The sequence below is a fragment of the Cataglyphis hispanica genome, chromosome 14 (genome assembly GCF_021464435.1).
Source record: "Cataglyphis hispanica isolate Lineage 1 chromosome 14, ULB_Chis1_1.0, whole genome shotgun sequence".
NCBI classification, from domain to species: Eukaryota; Metazoa; Arthropoda; class Insecta; order Hymenoptera; family Formicidae; genus Cataglyphis; species Cataglyphis hispanica.
The window spans coordinates 6,764,379-6,783,769 of NC_065967.1; the positions used below are offsets into that span (position 1 = coordinate 6,764,379).

Below are 19,391 nucleotides of genomic sequence, written 5' to 3' on the forward strand. Positions count from 1 at the left end.
CATATGACTAGGTTTACTTTGACACTCATTTTACGGCTATTTATTAATTGTCAAAAGAAAAGCTTAGTTTTCGGACAATTTCATAAGTGTACTAAAACGATGTATAATTTTATTTTGTTAAAATATGCTTTTATTTAGAAATGGCACGCAAGAATTCTCAACGTGTCATTTCTCGCTTCTGACGTCATCATTTCAACATGACTGCCGCCACTACTCCGGAGCCTTAAGTTTTATAAGCATTTATTTATTGTTTGTATGATTGTATTTCATTACAAAGATTCCAAAATATTGCAACATACAAAATAAATAAATATCAAATTTAATTCTGTTACAATTTATTTTTGTATTTCTCAATTTGCATAGCATAGCATGATAACAATAGACATCTTCATGATAACATTAATCGACCACTTTGACCGCTGAAGTTGAAACATGTCATAAATTTTTATTTGATAAATTTTTGAGTTTAATTAATTTTTTTAGTTTAAACATTTAGTTCTCGCATCAATTATTCGTAAAAAGAATGTACTAATGCAATGTGTAACAATGAAAAACATGACAATGCTATTGTAAATTTATATGATAATCATAAAAAGCGCGCCCCTTTCATAGAGGATTTTTTTTCACTTATTATTTCGTCATACCTGAGCGCGCGAAATCTGTCCTCTCACTTATAAAATATAATCGCTTCCCGTTTAAAAACTATTATAACCTCGACATTTTTGTATTAGGATTTTCGTCTTGAAATGTTCTAAGGAATCTGTCATTAAGAAGAAGTCTGGTAGTCTTAGGACACACTATATAATTTGCATAGTAAAATGCAACTATTTTTTTTATTCCAAATTTTTTTTTTCAAAAAGTTTATAAAACAAAAATAAAAAATATATTAAAATATTCATTTACTGTTTATTGATTAACAAATTCAAATGCATATTTCTGTTAATTTTATCTAGTTTTTAAATCTAATATTTGTTCTTTCATATTAAACATCTCTAAACATACATATTATGTATTAATGAAACATAATTAAAGAAAGAGAATTTTTCTCACATCTTCAATTTACCATTCATCTATATACAACTTGGAAAACGTAGCCATTTCTTCTGCAAAGCTAAAAAAATATTTCCAATTTTTTATCAGTCAACGCACACATCGGATGGTAATTTATTGGCACGATTTGCATCGCATCATGTGTGTTTTCATATTGTCGCGCCGATTATGCTTTCTGCCGCAGCCCGGACACTCATAACTGATATTTAAAAACATTATACGCAATTACTATTATGTCTACTAATAGAATATTACTAACTAAAATTAGATCTAAGTAATTTTAACTATATTTTTAATCGCACTGTATCTTTTTGTTATAATATTGTACAATATTAAAAAGCTATAATATATGATTAAAATATATGATTAAAATATAAAAAAATAAATATTTAATCATATATTGCAGTTGTTTCAATCAATGATAATAATAATTCTGTATTTTAGAATTCTTATTCTATTCTTTAATACTTATTTTGAAAATATCTTACCAGGGCGGATTATGCACTTTGTTATGAGCAGCCAAATGTGATTGCTGAGCAAACGATTTTTCGCAAACAAAGCATTTGTATTTTCGGATACCCTCGTGTTTCAGGAGATGGTCGTTCAACATATGCTTACTTTTATATGCTTTAGAACATTTTGTGCATTTATACTTGGCCTCTTTGTGAATCTATAATATTAGCAATATATAATTTAAACATTTAACGCAATTTCTATTATCTATTTTAAATTTATCAAAATGTATGTCGCGCGCTACAAATTTGCTAGACTCTAACACATATTAATGTAAATTCAATTAAATGGATAACGTATTAATGTATCTAATTAATGTATTATATATTAAAGAGATTATATAGAGCTTTTGGAAATCTTAATAAAAATAGAGATTGTCCATCTTGGAAAAAAAATCTCTAAAAGTTTCAAATTTTCCAACGTTTTTTAAATAGTAGATATTTCTGTATGATTAAATATATGTGATTAATGATGACAGTTTTCTTACATTCATGTGATTAAGCAAAGCTTTTCTGGATTTGGACACTTTATTACATATTTTGCAGATATAATCATGTACGTGCACCTTCTTCCGATGCGCTTCCAGAGCTTTCTCATTCGACAGGCGAATCCGGCAAATATCACATGTCACATTGTTGCCATTATGAATGCGCATATGTGCACGCATTCTTATGCGTGAATGAAAGATTTTGTTACAAACGCTGCAAGGAATGTCCTATAATATAGTAAAAAGAAAAGAAATTATTTAAAATGAGAAGAAACAAAGATATTAATAATAATTTATTATAATCACATCAGAAATTACGAATAAAATTGTGTAATAAAACTAAAAAAAATATAATTATATAGTTTATTCGTTACACAATATATGTATATTAGTATTTATACATTGTAACGTTATTATTTTTACTGATTTCAAAATTGAGCGAGAGGTTCTTGATTGTCCACGGCACACTTTTTGGTGTGACTTTTTGATTATCTATTCCGGCTTTCAAAAATATAAATTAACAAAAGAAAGAGGCGCCAAGTTCCGTAGGCCGCACCACACAAAAAGATTTTGTACTCGAACAAATAGCGGAACTGACAATTCGTAAAGGAGATAGATCGAGAATCGAGAGTAATGAGTAGTTGAAATAAAATTCTCAATAATAAAACAGACATAATAAAAGTATATTTAAAATAATAAGTGATTGAGATAACATAAAGTAAATACACAGTTATATCGAACAGTTATATGAGAGAACGCACGGCTTAAAGCCCGCCCGCCCGACCGAATGCAAGAGTACCAAATTACCAGATATACGACGTAATTTACATAGGTCGTGCTCCAAAATTCACTGCCAGTATTGAAAATCTATAATATACGTTACATCTTAATTACAGATTTTCAATACTGGCAGTAAATTTTGGAATAAAGCTATATAGTACTATCGACTTTTAGCTGCGAGGATTTCCCATCGCACGTGACTTATTCGGACTATAACAACTATATAAAATTACTCTTATGAATCGATAATTAATTTGCATGCGATTGAAATAGTCTGCATAAATATAAACATTTCGGAACTAGATGACTTAAATATTACAATACCGTGATTTACGGCAATTTCGTAAAACAATAACGACATTCCAACAACCAATGACATTCGTGACATTACAGCATGTGGATATGCGATAATCGAGTTGCACAAATGATCTTAACAGAATTCGAGAGCTTCGATTTAACTAGCCACAATTTAATTCGATTTCCATTTCTCACAAACATAGAAAAATAAAAGCTACGTTCTCGTCTATGGCAAAAACGCAATGCGACACGTGTGTTTACTCGATCCGGTAATCGACTGAGAGACAAAATCTTGGTATCTTGGTAGCTATTTTGATACTCGAAATTACGAACCCATGAAATTATACGCTACAGAATTGACTGTCGGCGGTGACTTTATTAAGGAGAGAAAGAGAGAACTATAATATTAACAATTCAGATGAGTCGCTTCGCTCGTCAAGCGGCCTTTATTACTCGATACATCAAATCATTAATCTCTATAAAAGACATAAAATACCGGCATAAGCTAATCATTTTAGGCATGATTCATCTGAACAAAATATCTAATATCGGCATCCTTTTACAGGATGCGACGCCCGTCTCTCCGTCGACTTCTCGCTCGTTCCTTGTCTCCGCGGTTAGTTTTGCGGTTCGTGAAGATCCTGCATTTGCGCCGAGATTCCGCCGAACAGTGAGCGAGAGTCTTGCAGGAGATCCACCAATCCAATAGATTGCGATTAAACTATCTAGAGCTTCCATATCTAACAACGCCTCGCGATCCCTGTTATCTTTTTCCGGTCATATGAAGCAGTTCTTTGCTCTGCTGTATGCAAATTTTTTTCTCGTCAGAATATAAAGGCACGGGCTCTGAGTAACCCACAATTTAGTCCTGTCGCTTCGCTCTCGGGATATCGTGTGTCGACTATTTCCTGATCCATCACATCGTCTCAGTCAAGCTATCTCGAGCTCTTGGATTCAATCGTAACATCGTGGTTCCGCTTCAAAGTTCCTCCGTCTCGTGTAGAATAACCATATGGATTCTTCTTGGTCTTTCGAATTTTGTTCCTGTAGTAGATTATTAAAATTAATGGCTACGACAACTCTATGAAATCTTTAATAAAGATGAAAATGATGAAGAATCTTACAACTTGATGTGCTCTCGCATTTGAAGAGTCGAATTCCTGCTCTCCGATGATTTTCCCTCTTCTTTTCTATCTTCACGTTCTCCGAATGAAATTGCGTTCACTCTTAGCTCAATTATATTCTATCTGGCTCATTACGGGGCTTATTTTATCAACACACATACACAAAAAAAGATTTTCGCCGATTCAGTGATCGGGCTGTTCTCTTCATAAATCGGGAAGACGCAAATCCCCGAAATATTCATGATCGGACCATATGACCCTTGTGACAGACAGTCAAAAATGTCACGTCACAATATATATCATGAAAAAGAATCAGAGCACTACCGAAATATGGAAATAATTTCTTATGCAAGAACAAGTCAGAAATGTAAAGTTAATTTTTTCTTAAGTGAGAGATTTTGTTTTTGAAAAGAATGAAAAATAATAATTATAATTATATCAATTGTATCAAAATGTTATTAACATATTTATGCTTTCAAACATTATTAATTTTTAATATTCTTATATTATTGAATTCATCTCAATAGTACTTATTTATTATAATATGATTTCCAATATATTTTGTGTAATTAATTTATAATATTGAAATGATTAATCTGTTTTATGATATAATGATTAATCCATTTCTTAAATTGCAATCCAGAAAAACGTAGATACTTTTAAATTTAATAATTAAACCTTGCGAAAAACTGATCTTACATATTTAATTTTTAACTGTTATACTACATAATTATCCGCTTTTCTCTGCAAATGTTGCAATTAAAATAATGTATACTTTTTATCTCATCATTTTTAAATACTCGTGCGTGCGTGCGTGCGTGCGTGCGTGCGTGCGTGCGTGCGTGCGTGCGTGCGTGCGGTGCGTGCGTGCGTGCGTGCGTGCGTGCGTGCTGCGTGCGTGCGTGCGTGCGCGTGCGTGCGTGCGTGCGATGCGTGCGTGCGTGCGTGCGTGCGTGCGTGCGTGCGATGCGTGCGATGCGTGCGATGCGTGCGTGCGATGCGTGCGTGCGTGCGTGCGTGCGTGCGTGCGTGCGTGCGTGTGTGTGTGTGTGGGTATGTGTGGGTGCGTGTATGTGTGTGTGTGTTACTATGATCTTTAGTTTAATAGAAAAAAGGAGAATCACTCTCTTATGCTAGAACATTCTATATAATAAAATAAAATAAATTTTCACCTCGCTTGACATGTGAGTGCTCATGTGATTCATCAAGACCTGTCGACTAGTGCTGGAAAAGCCGCATGTTTCGCATTTATATGGTCGTATGCCAATATGAATATTGTCATGCTCCTTCAAAAGCGTAAAAGTAGCGTATTGTTTTGGGCACAACTTACAAGCAAATGGCTTAATTTTCAGGTGACTCTTTCTTATGTGGCAGCGAATGTTACTAGGAGTTACTGTCGAAAAGTTGCACTTTTTGCATTTATATGGTTTGATATTGAGATGCGCCCAGATATGGACCTAACAAAACAATAATGTTACAAATTAAAGAGTAAAAAATTTAATAAAATTATATAATAAAAATTAAGTTATATGTACATTAAAAAAATAAAAGAATCTTGTATGTGTATTAATTTTATTATTAAAATATTAAGCTAATATTTTGGATGATCTAATCACAATTATCATAAAAAATATAAAAAAATAATTATTATAAATAAAGATTTTTTATACAATCTAAAAAGTAATAATTATATAATTAAACCTCCAGTTATTATTATATTAAAATCTTAGATATTTAACATATTATTTAATTTAACATATTAAGCAAAGCTTTTGTTAAAAAAATCAGAGAAAAATACGAGAAATGCGAATATTTGGAAGCGTAAAAAAAATTTGCAAAACATACATACAACTACATTTATATGTTACCACTAATCGGATTTAATAACATCCATAATTCTAATTCTGGCCAGTCATTTCCCAGTCATTTCAGAATAGCTGTGATTGTTCAGTTTTAAATTTATGCATGTTATTAAATCCGATTAAAGGTGATGTGTAAATGTAGCCATAAAGGGAAAAAATATACATAAATTTCCATTTCATTATATATATGCACATATAATTTACCTGACACTTATCCAATCTAGAATATTTCGCAGCGCAAAGATTGCACTCGATATTATTTTTATCTCGCACCGTTATGTTGCTCCGCACTTCCTCTTCGTACTTATTCATAATGTCCGTGTTCACCAGATAGTATGTCTCTATGATCTGCTTCTGTTCGTTGGTAATCAATTCGGAAATTTTGCTATGCTTCTCTTTACATCCATCGATTATTGATGATTCGGACAAGGCAGTGCTTTTGTTATTTTGGAAAGAGATTGTATTCGATTCAAGGGGGCAAACTTCCTTCGGCACATTCGGAGGAGACCTTCCAATGTTATTTGATGTTGTGAGATTACTAGACTCGAAGCTATTTCTATTCAATTCCGCCTCATCACCAGGCGGTGGACTGTTGTTTACTGTGGCGTTCGTGACGTTCTTGGGTTTGTCCGCTTCGCATGACAACCTAAGGGACCAATCTAAGGAATGAATAAATTCCATTGAATTATTTAGTAAAGAAGGAGACAGTGTTCTTGAGCTCAAATTCTCGGATAATGAACACTCTTTTATGATGTCGATTTCCTGCCTCATCGTCTTTTCAAAAACTATTGTCTCTTTCTGTACTAGACCATCTCGTTTATTCTTTTGGATGCCAACAGGTTGTTCCTGTGTCCATGAATTTGTGGCAGTTTGTGTATTCGAACAAATTTCACGTAAGCAATTTCGCTTAAAGTGATTCTCATGAGGTTGACTTTTCAGCGATGCCTAGTAGTATTAAAAAAGAATACAAACAACAATAACAAATAAGAATAATAATAATTAAATAACATAGAACATGAAGCGTACAATAAATACAGAAATAATGTGTGGTAATTATCCATAAATAATTATATGCTGTTTTATTATATATATATATATATATATATATATATATATATATATATATATGTACGTATATGTATATATAGGGTATCCTAGACCACCCGTACACCCCTTTTTTTCAAAAACTAAGCATTTTAGAGAAAAACGTTTTGAACAAAAATTGTACGGTTTTGAGGGGAACATAAGAGGATGTTATTGGTTTGACCTTGGATGGCATTGTTAAGGTTAAGTCAAGGACACCTTTAATTTCTTAAATGGAATCCCCTATTTTTTATTGCATATTCTTATAGCTTATGTCGAGAGCTTTCCAAAACACTATAATAAAGTATTTTTTATTAAAATTTTTAAGTTATTTTGTATCTTAATCTGACATATTTTAATATAAAATTTTAATATAACTTAATATAAAATATAAAATCTCAAAAATTATTTAGTTTTCGATAATTATATTGTAATAGTTTTATGTACAGAATAATAAGATGAATCAAATGATGTAAAAAAAAATAAATAAATAATTGTTTTAAAAATATATATTGCAAATATTGCATACTTTTTTTTAAAAACAATTATTTTCTGTACACCATTTGATTCATCTTATTATTCTGTACATAAAAGTATTACGGTACAATTATCGAACACTAAATAATTTTCGAGATATTTTATATTTTATACTAAAATATGTCAGAATAAGATACAAAATAACTCAAAAAATTCTTAATGAAAAAATGCTTTATTATAGTTTAGTATAGTGTTTTGGAAAACTCGACTTAAGCTATAAAAATATACAATAAAAATAGGGGACTCCATTTAAGAAATTAAAGGTGTCCTTGACTTGACCTTAACGATGCCATTCAAGGTTAAACCAATGACACCATCTTATTTTCCTCTCAAAACCATAATTTTTGTTTATTCAAAACGTTTTTCTCTAAAATGCTTAATTTTTGAAAGAAAAGGAATGTACGAGTGGTCTAGAACACCCTGTATATTATATATATATATATATATATATATATATATATATATATATATATATATAACACACTTATATAATAATAACACACTTCCAAACAAATAATTAAAATTAAAGCTAAGTTTTAACACTAACATCGATAATCAGCGAGTCTGCGTTGGTTAAATGAGTTTCTTTTTTCAAATTCTCGGATATGGTCCTTATCTGACGTTTTATATTACTTCTTGGCGATATCATGTTTTCTTTATCCCCAACATTATTATCATTGTTAGTCGCCTCCTTTTGATTATAAAAAAATGTATACTTTATACCGTATAAATATTATATATTCTTGATACATATGCATACATCAATACATGTAAAGTATATGCAGGGTGTCCGGAGTTAATCGTACTACCCGTGTGCACGTAGAGCAGATAAAACTGAGAAGAAAAATCCTGTATCATTTTTTTCTATAACGCTTAATAAAGGAGTTATTATTGAGTGTAGTCTGGCCAATCAGCGCCGATCTTTAGTCACGCGCATATCAGTGAATCGCGCACCTAGTAGTGATGTATCGCAGTAGCGGCGCGCGGCGGAGCCCCGCTCTCACACTACCAGGCGTGGCTTACCGACGTGTACGTCCGACTAAAAATCGACGATGATTAGCCAGACTTTACTCAATAATAATTCTTTTATTGAGCGTTATAAAAAAATGGTAAAGAATTTTGCTGCTTGATTTAACCCGCTATATCTGCACATTACGGATGGGACGATTATTATCAGACACTCTATATATACAATATATATATATATATATATATATATATATATATATATATATATACACGTATATATACAGGGGGTAACTAAATAAACGCATATGAACAATATAGAATTAGATACAGAACAACAATCCAAATCGAAAAGTCCTGAACTATTTTTTGATCTGAGCTTTTTTTTCGTTGTTATATGATGTTAAAGATAACAAATTAGCGCCTGTCTGTAACGGAAAACAAAGAAGGGACAACCGGAATCGAAGTAGTAAGATGGCTTCCTGCTGTATAGACAAAAAATGGTTCAGAACTTTTCAATTTATTGTTCTGTATCTGATAGTATTGTCCATATGCGTTTATTTAGTTACACCATGTATATATCTTTTAATACATATATATATATATATATATATATATATATATATATAAATTAAAAAATGTTAAAAATATATTATCTCTTTTCCTCTTCTCTTATATACAATAGTAGAGAGAAGGAAAAAGAATTTTAAAGGATACATATTCTAAAAATATAGTATATTCTAAAAAGTATATTATTCCAATTTTAAAAAACATGACTAGGAGAGAGCGATTGTGATACTTTTATGTATTATGTTCTTATAATTTTATGTAGAAGTGATAATCTAATAAATGCAAAAAGACTGATGGAAAATAGTAAATAATTAGATTTTTGCATTTTTGACATAGATAAATTATAATATCTTATCAATAAGCCATTTTGTAAAAGTTTTGTTGACTAATACTTACAATAGTAGACCAGAGTTTCTTCTGAATTTCATGACAGTTGTCATAGAACACGCAAGTAAAATTTAACTTTTCGAGGCAAAGCCTACAAATTTGTTGCGGCATACTATCGTCTGTCTTGATCTGAAATATTTCAATAAACAATTTTAATGAAAAAATTACTATGATTAAATTATACTATTTTCTATTATGTCGATATATTATATCAGGCAAAATAAACTTGCAATTTATTAAACACCAAAATTATTAAAATATTGGATTGGAAGAAAAGTAACGTTGTTACTTTTTTTTCTTTTCTTTTGTTTTTAATAAAACATTAATTAAAGTATCTGAGTCTATTGAGAATACGATATTACTTTGCTTTCAACCCATTAGATTAGCCTAAATTTGTAATAATAATAATTTTAACATTATTATGTTAATCCTCCCTTCGTATATATTATAACTTGAGATCTTATACTTTAATAGCACCATTAAAAAGACTCATATTAGGAAGAAACGACACATGTTGCAATTATTGTCATACACACTCACTAACAAAACAAATAATTAATAATCAAAGATATTAAAGCCGTTAATATTTAATCTCTCTCTCTTCTCTCTTTCTCTCTCCTCCTCTCTCTTTTCTCTCTCATTAATGATGTCAATTATTAATATATTACAAAAATAGATATCAAAAAGTGTAATTATATCATCGATTAAGCATAATGTAATCGATAATATAAGCGATTATATAATATACAATCGATTACATCAGCATAATTTTATTTATTATTAATTTAATATTAATTGTATTTATATTAAATAATATTAGAAATGTATGACCTTAATGCACGTAGACCTTAATATACGTTTTAGATCTGGAGAAAGAGCGAGAGAGAGAGAGAGAGGGAGAGGGAGAGGGAGAGGGAGAGGGGGGAGAGAGAGGGAGAGAGGGAGAGAGGGGGAGAGAGAGAGAGAGAATATTTCCTATATATATTTATAAATATTTATTATAATAAATAATATAACATAAATACGATAAAATATATACACACGCACATGCACCCATGCACAAAAAAATAAAGTTACTTAAAAATTTTGAGAACTTCATATATAAAATTATATATATATATATATATATATATATATATATATATATATATACAGGATGTCCTGCTATACAACAGAAAGCCGTCTCGTTACTCCGATCCCCGATGTCCCTCCTTTGTTTTTTGTTGTAGACAGGCGCTGATTAGCTAACTTTAACATCGTATAACAACGAAAAGAAAGCTCAGATCAAAAAATGATAAAGGACTTTTCTGTTCAGTTTACTGTGCTCTACCCACTCACGAGCGTTGGCAATCTTTGCAGAACACCCTGTGTATATACACACACACATGCACACGCACGCATATATATATATATATATATATATATATATATACACATTATATACAGTATATATATATATATATATATATATACAGGATATCCGGCGTCAATCGCATCACCCGTCGTGTGCAGATAGAGCAGGTAAAACTGAGAAGAAAAATCCTATACCATTTTTTTCAATAACGCTTAATAAAAGAGTTATTATCGAGTAAAGTCTGGCAATTCAGTGCCGACCTTTAGCTGGACGCATTTATAATGCGCCGCGTTAATGAGCCGCGCGCCTAGCATGTGTGCGTGAGCGCTCAGCTGTACAGCGTCTCACTGACGTGCGTCTGGCTAAAGATCGGCGATGATTGGCCAGACTTTACTCAATAATAACTCTCTTAAGCGTTATAAAAAAAAGTGATACAGGACTTTTCTCCTCAATTTTATCTGTTTTATCTGCATATGATGGGTGATGCGATTGACACCCTATATATATATATATATATATATATATATATATATATATATATATATATATATGTATATATGTATATATAATACTATAAAATACTAAAAACTTTATATATATCGTTTTAAGAAATTGTAACATTTTTGTGAACCACTTTATATAAATATAATAAACATTATTAATTGTCCACAACCAAATTTTTAATTATAAGTTTAATTAATTATACTTAAATAACAAAATATATACAAAGTTAAAAAACATTACGTGTATAAAACTATAATTTCATTTTAGTTGAGTGTAAAATAAAATGAAACAAGATGTCCCAAAAATATCGTATTTATTGAGGCAACGGTTGAATTATAAAACAAGCTCCTTATAATGAAAACTTATAACCCTACAGAGTTGTGTATTCACTCACTAATCAATTACGCATAATTTATATATGAACATTTGTCTTGATAGAAAGAGTATCACCTTCTAATCACACATGTGTATAAAATCGCACGTATTGCTTATAACTTAACTAATGATATAAGGAAAATATTATAGTTAATTATAAATATCTAATCATATTTTTTTATACAGGAGTCATAATATAATCGTACAATAAAAAACTTTCTTCCTTTAATAACTCTTAATTACAAGTATTCCTATTCTTTCTTGTTTTATCGCCGCTTATTCTAATTTTTTAAAAATTATCGCTCAACACTTCTATTAATTGCAAACAGCTTGTTTGTCGATTATTTTCTTACATTCAAAATTTGGATCAAGGCACTTGAATCAAGACACTTGCAGCATACTTTTTTCGTATAGGTTTATGTCAATGTCGTTGTTTGGAAGAAAAAAAGAAATATGTACACATACATTCATTTTACAAAAAATACGCAACATTTTATCCAACATTAGTCTGCATTTAATAATATTTATATTATTAATAATATTATTATATTATATTTTTAACATTTATTGTAAAAAGTACTCTAAAAAATATTGAAACACAGATTATCGCAACATTGTGTTTTTTCATGAACACATTACGTGTAAAAACATAGAAAATATCTACCCTTGTTGTGGGAATATTGATTCTGGAAGCCCTATTCCTAATATATTTCACGCGTAAACACACATACATGCACGCATATAACAATAGATCATTAAATTTTTAATATAACTATGCGGTTAGTCGAGTAATTATATTTTTGGCCGTGAAACGGTAAACATATTGTCTATATTACAAAATAGAGTAATTTTTTTTGAGTACTTACTCTATACTCGGAAAAAAAGTATAAAGAAAAAAACGAAGCATGCTTTTACAAATTATGCTTTACATTTTGAAATATGATTGATTAATATTTATTATAAACAGCCGAATAGAGAAAGACAAAAGATATCATAATGTTCCCGAGACTTGACAACTCTAATTACTTTTAGGAAAACAAAAGAAAAGAAAAAAAAAAAAGAAAAAAAAGAGAGAGAGAGAAAAGAAAAAAATTGCAAAACTGCAAAGAAAGATTTATATAAGAAAAGATTACTCGTAAATGTTCATATATAAAAGATTCTCATATATATATATAATATATATATATATATATATATATATATATATATATCTAGAAAATAAAAAATTAAAATTGTATCTTTATAGAAACAATTAATTTTTAATTAATAGATAAGAGAAGAAATAGTTTTTACTCTTATTGCTATGCGTAGGAGCGTCAGGAATGACGTCGAAAATTTGTCGGAGCACCAAATATATATACGCGCAATGATCGTCTCCCTTGAGCAATGTTCCATTAATTTTCTTGTCAAGTATTCAATCTCGGAATTTTTCTCCTTCGACCTTCCGCGATTTTTGTGATTCAGTCTATTAAGAAATATTTCTAGCTTCTCGAATGTCAATTTTCTGACCTCTTTAATGATGATTTTTCACTATTTCTCATTAATCGATGCGGTAGAGGTCGCCGAATCATTACTATTAAATGTGCCTTTTTGCTTGTTGGCCGTACCAGTCTTTTTCTCCTCAAAGTGTCGTTTCCGATGTACTTTCATATTGTCGCGACGATTGAACTTCTTGCCACACTCTGGACAAGCGTGCGTCTTCTCACCATGTACATGGCGATGAGCGGCAAGATGACTCGCTTGTGCAAAATTCGCGCCGCATTCTTGACACACGTGCTTGCGCAAACCTTCGTGTTTTAACAGGTGCTCATTGAGAAATGCCTTAGATGCGTAGCGATTGTTACAGATATTGCATACAAACGGCTTGGGATTCGAGTGTTGTAGCACGTGTGCTTTAAATTTGGAAGCAACTTTAAAGGTCTTGCCGCATGTGTCGCACGTGTACGTCGTTGCGTGGCGGGTTTTAATGTGTTCGTTCAACACCGACAAGCTGGAATAGAGATTATAACAGAAGCGGCAACGAAAGTTTCGTCGTTTTTTCATATGAACACTTGCGATATGGCCGAGTAATCGCGTGCGAAACGGAAAGACTTTACCGCAGTATTCGCATGCGAGATTCTGCGGTGGTAAATGCGATTTCATGTGAATCTGCAACGAGACCTTGTGATGATAGCTCTGTCCACAATCCGTACAACTGTACGGTCGCACGCCTTTATGAACGTTGTCGTGTTCAGCTAGATAAAATTTGGATTTAAATCGTTTCGGGCATTTGGGACACTGTATAGGCCGAGGATTGGTATGGGAGCATCGAATATGCTTCATCACGTCGGACTTGCAGACAAATTTGGCATTGCAAACGACGCATGTATACTGTTTGATACCGAGATGCGTCTTTACATGCACCGTGCATTTGTCTCGGCGCTCATAAAACTTGCGACAGAGTTTGCACGCGTAACCGTTCTGTGTACCGTTCACCACGTGCTCCACATTGTCGTCAACTTTAATCTCCTCGCCGTCGATCTTGAACAGCTCCTCTGGATTCTGTGTTGCCTCCAGCTGTTGTTCCAGCTCTGCTAGATCTTTAAGCTTTGCCGCCGCATTGCCGTTCTTTGCGGACGCGCCGCTAAGAATATCACTAATAATGCCATTCACTTCCATGCTGTTGTCGCTTTGCAGGAGACTTACGATCGCCGTGTCAACAAGACAATAGCCTTGATCGGGAAATACTCGCGCTCGCACTGTCGATACATCGTCATTTTGTTTCTTACTTAATTCCACGGTAAAACTGATATCCTCAGCATCGTTATTCCGATTTCTAGTCTCCTTTACGTAGACCTCGATATCGGGGGAACCAGGAACAATCTTTAATAATTTACTCAACGCCGAGGTCGGTAGTTGAATCATCGATGATGAGTCTTGCTGTTGCTGCTGCTTTGGATTCTGTTTATCCGTATTCTCGTTATTGCTGTTATTGCTGTTATTGTTTATTGAACGAGTGTTGATATTATTTTCTACATTATTGTGACTTCTCAGCCTATTCGCGATTGGAATCTCCTCGTTATCTACTGTGGATGACGATAACAACGAGTCAGCACTTTGTCTGCTTCGAAGCCAACGAATCGGTGACATTTCTGTTACATTTTGATTCTGTTGATTTTTCTCTATATTAGTTTCATCGCTATATTTGGAAAGTTGTTGCTGCTGACTGCGAAGACTTCTCAAAGTTTTCGAAACAGTGTTTTTCTTCTTTTGCTGCTCCGTCGAGTCCTTGACGATGACAACGACATTACTCTGGCTTTCTTCCGTTTGACTATCTCTAGTGGAATTAAGATTTTTTTCAATACTGTTGTTATTATCCGTCGACGATGTGCATGTCGGGGAAGCTGATTCTTCGTTCTTTACCTCCGCCTGGAGAGAGATCGAATTAAAAAAAACGTACGAGAGTGGGTACCAGAATATAATAATTTTTCTATAATTCCGAGAATAACGCGAGTAACTATTTGAGAGCAATTGCATTTTCAAAAAATTCTTGCTTAGAATTTCATAATATTGTTCTATTAAAATATTTTTATATATTAAATAATATCATCTGTTATACTATTTCTTAATAATGAATACTAAATTTGATAATCAAAAGAATTTCCAATTGTGTTCAAAGAAGAGACTTTTAATACATATTTTATTAATATTTACCAACAAAAATTAAAAAACATAGCAATTACTAATAAATTGTTAAATATACTTTATTTATATATTTTCATATGTATATTCTCTCTCTCTCTCTCTCTCTCTCTCTCTCTATATATATATATATATATATATATATATATATATATATATATATACACATATATACATATATACATATATTATAATGCATTTATTTTGTATTATTTATAAATTTGTACTTATATTGTATACCATTTGAGAGAGAAATTGATATAAGATAGAAAAACTGATTATATAATCCAGAGAAAAGAACATGAGATAAAAAGAGCAATAGAGCGGTAGACAAAATATAAATAAATACAGAGACTTACAGACTCTGTTAAAGGCGGTAGATTGTACTGATCGCGTAACTTTTGTTGGGTGCGTAGACACTCCTCTTGAAACTCACAAATGTATTCGAGCTTGGCCACACATTCAATACAGATCGCCTTGGGCAGAGGATCCCTCTCATCTATCTGCGATTCACAAACAAAAGCAATCTAAGTACTAAAAAAAATGTACTTGTCTGGGAAAAGACGACATATTGTTGTTATCAAAAATGATTTTAAGATATAATAACTTTTTCTTTTTTCTTGCTGTTTTTCAGTTTATGAGTCATATTATAAGATGCAATGCACTACCGCTCTGCTCTATAGATATAACCAGTTTATGACATATATTTACATTCTAGTACCCATTAAACTCCATGGTAACATCAAGTCTGGAGTTATTGACAAACTTAAATTTATAATTCACACAGTTACATTGTTTGTTACTTACAATTTTAAGTAAAGTTCGCTATATCCTTTTCTCCAAAGAGAATATTCACAAAAATCATCTGTACAAATATAAAAATAATTTGTACAATAACCATAACACATTTATGAACACTTGCACATTTAAAAACACAGTATCTTTGTATATGTGTGTGTGTGTGTGTGTGTGTGTGTATGTATGTATGTATGTATGTATGTATGTATGTATGTATGTATGTATGTATGTATGTATGTATGTATGTATGTATGTATGTATGTATGTATGTATGTATGTATGTATGTATGTATGTATGTATGTATGTATGTATGTATGTATGTATGTATGTATGTATGTATGTATGTATGTATGTATGTATGTATGTATGTATGTATGTATGTATGTATGTATGTATGTATGTATGTATGTATGTATGTATGTATGTATGTATGTATGTATATATATACACACACATATATGTATATATATATGTATATATATTATATATGTATATATATTATATATTATTTCACAATAATTTTTTAATCAATGATGATAAGAATATTAAAGATTTAAAAAAAATTTTATTCGTAAAGTAATTTGCATAAAAGATAATATCTATAGATTGCAATCTTATAGATTGCAATATATATATTAGAGTATTATATTAGAATAATGAAAGATATATATAAGATATGTACAAAATAAATTTTTGTTATATTAACAAAATTGTTCATTCTATCAAAAAGATAATTAAACCAATGCTTTCAACATTACAATGTTACTCAATTTTCTATTAAAATTTAGGTGCTAATATATAACAAATATATATAATTATTTCATTAAGGTATAACAAACAGAGATTATAATTTGTTAATTGAAGAAGTATTTTCTATTTCTTAACAGAAGAAAGTAGAGAATGAAGAAAGATCAATAAGTAAATATAAAAAACAATAAAAGCAAGTTACAAGTTTATTTCGAGTTATAAATTTCCATGCTTTATTTTTAGTTTATTATTTGCAAAATACTTTATGTATGTAAGTGTGTATTAATATATTGTTTTTATGTACATATACAGACTATATAAGTACAGACTATATATATGCTGCGCTATTATATTTTTGTCCACAATTATTTTGTACAATATTAAAGCTAAAAGCAATTCCCAAATAGCAATTAATTATGATCAAATGCCAAAATCTTGTGGTTTAGAAGATATTGATATCCTTGATATTGAAAATAAATATATACTTCTTTTGTACATCACAAGCATGAAACCAATATTAAGATATAAGATATAGAACAAGTAAAATAAAAACATCAAAGCATGCAATGCGTATATATACAAGTGTATGTTTACATGCGTAAACATACAAGTTCTCCAAATTTTGACAAAAAAAAGTAGCAAAGAAAAAAGAAACAAAGAGTTTAAAAAAGAAATTTGATATTTTCTTTCTCTCTCTCTTGCATTTTTTTCTAATCTTTTAAATTATTTCTTTCTAATCATCTAAAAGAGTAAAAGGAGAGAAACGAGAAAACAACCTACGCGAACCAGCAAGATAACTTACCAGGATGTTGATATTCCTGTGGATCCTAAGGCCCAGATAGCGTCTGACGCCCTCCTCACCGAATACATCGACGTAAAATCTCTTATTTTGGCCGCAAAGCCTGCACATTTTTGCCTCCCCCTCTTCAACATCCATTCTCGTTTATCTTGTCAATAAATGCCTGTTTAGATACACTCTGGACTGATTTGAAGATAGATACGAAACGACAATGAGAACTGACGCTACCGGATGAATGATGCGTTTTCCACACTTTTCTTTCACGAATGTTTGTTTTTCTTCTTTTTTTTTGCTAACACGATATGATTTGTTTGGTAGCAATTAGAACGCACGTAAATAAGACGTGGAAATTTGAGCTATTAGACGATGAAGGAGCAAAAATGGAGAAGACTACATTGGCGTTACTACTTGCTACGATAATCCAAAGCCATGGAAAACTCTCGGAGAATAACCGCATTCGAGTCAGACCATCACTTGCGCCACGCATGGAGCGTCGACCAATCAGCGGCACAGCCAGAGCACAGTATAGGCACAGTATAGGTAAATACAGTAGGATCAAGCGGGGAGCACACACTTTTGCATAAGCGCATAACCATAAACATAAAGAAATTGATTGGTCCACAAATGTATGCATAAGAAAATGAACCAATCAATTTCCTTATGTTTATTATTATGCGCTTATGCAAAAGTGTGTGCTCCCCGCTTCACTCTGCTGAAAATTGTGCTACTAGTTGACCTTTGCGCATGACCGAGCACAACTAACAATATGGCGGCCAAGTAGCGCCCAATCACAGTATAGGTAATATTATTTGACATAGAATGATATTTTATATATTAATCGAACAATCTCATGTGAGAAATATTGCATTTTCATCATGATGAAAGTTATACAATTGAATAAAAATTCACTTTTAAAATTCTCATTATTTTGTGATACATAATCGATCCTCTGAATTTTTTAATTTATAACTTAATTGTCCATCACATTGTAAATTTTTATTATTAAAATTTTGTAGTATATATATAACAATAAATAATACAGTTTTAATACACATTTTTTTAGTAAAATAGTATTTTTTGATTTTACATATTTTTATTGTATAATTCTTTTTTCGCTTACCAGGGAGAAACATAAAGTCCAGTAGATGTATAGTAGGCGTCTATTTTATACGATACATATCTAAGATAAATCGATTTTCCTATCTAGATAAACGTCGTTATAACATCGATAAACGTCACAAACACATATCTTCTAGATTTTATAAATGTCTACAAGATTTCTTGTATCAGACCATTAAAAATGGAAATTAAAAATTGAATTTTGACCAATCAGAACAAAGAAATTATAGCTCTTTTGTCCTAATTAATGAAATTCCAATCTTTAATCTTCAATACATAATTTGAGACTAACTTAATCCATCAGATAATTACATACAATGACTTAATCCGAATCTACAATATGGACATAACAAGCTT

At 31.1% G+C, this 19,391-nt stretch overlaps 1 protein-coding gene across 3 annotated transcripts; it reads right to left on the reverse strand.

The window, feature by feature from the left end:
- Positions 1-318: 318 nt before the first annotated feature.
- LOC126854507 (zinc finger protein 454-like) lies at positions 319-18,578 on the reverse strand. 3 transcript variants are annotated; one of them, XM_050601345.1, is made up of 8 exons: positions 17,919-18,578; positions 9,666-9,785; positions 8,281-8,424; positions 6,318-7,058; positions 5,424-5,708; positions 2,051-2,278; positions 1,539-1,720; positions 319-1,249 (listed from the first exon to the last, which is right to left on the reverse strand). In XM_050601345.1, the coding sequence occupies exons 1-8, from the start codon at positions 18,051-18,053 to the stop codon at positions 1,165-1,167; spliced, it is 1,920 nt and encodes a 639-aa protein (XP_050457302.1). In that variant the 5' UTR covers positions 18,054-18,578; the 3' UTR covers positions 319-1,164. The 3 variants fall into 3 exon arrangements, with proteins under 3 accessions (XP_050457302.1, XP_050457301.1, XP_050457300.1); XM_050601343.1 differs by lacking the exons at positions 319-1,249; positions 1,539-1,720; positions 2,051-2,278; ... (2 more) ...; positions 8,281-8,424; positions 9,666-9,785 and adding exons at positions 13,087-15,297; positions 15,930-16,073; XM_050601344.1 differs by lacking the exons at positions 319-1,249; positions 1,539-1,720; positions 2,051-2,278; ... (2 more) ...; positions 8,281-8,424; positions 9,666-9,785 and adding an exon at positions 13,084-15,297.
- Positions 18,579-19,391: the final 813 nt, after the last annotated feature.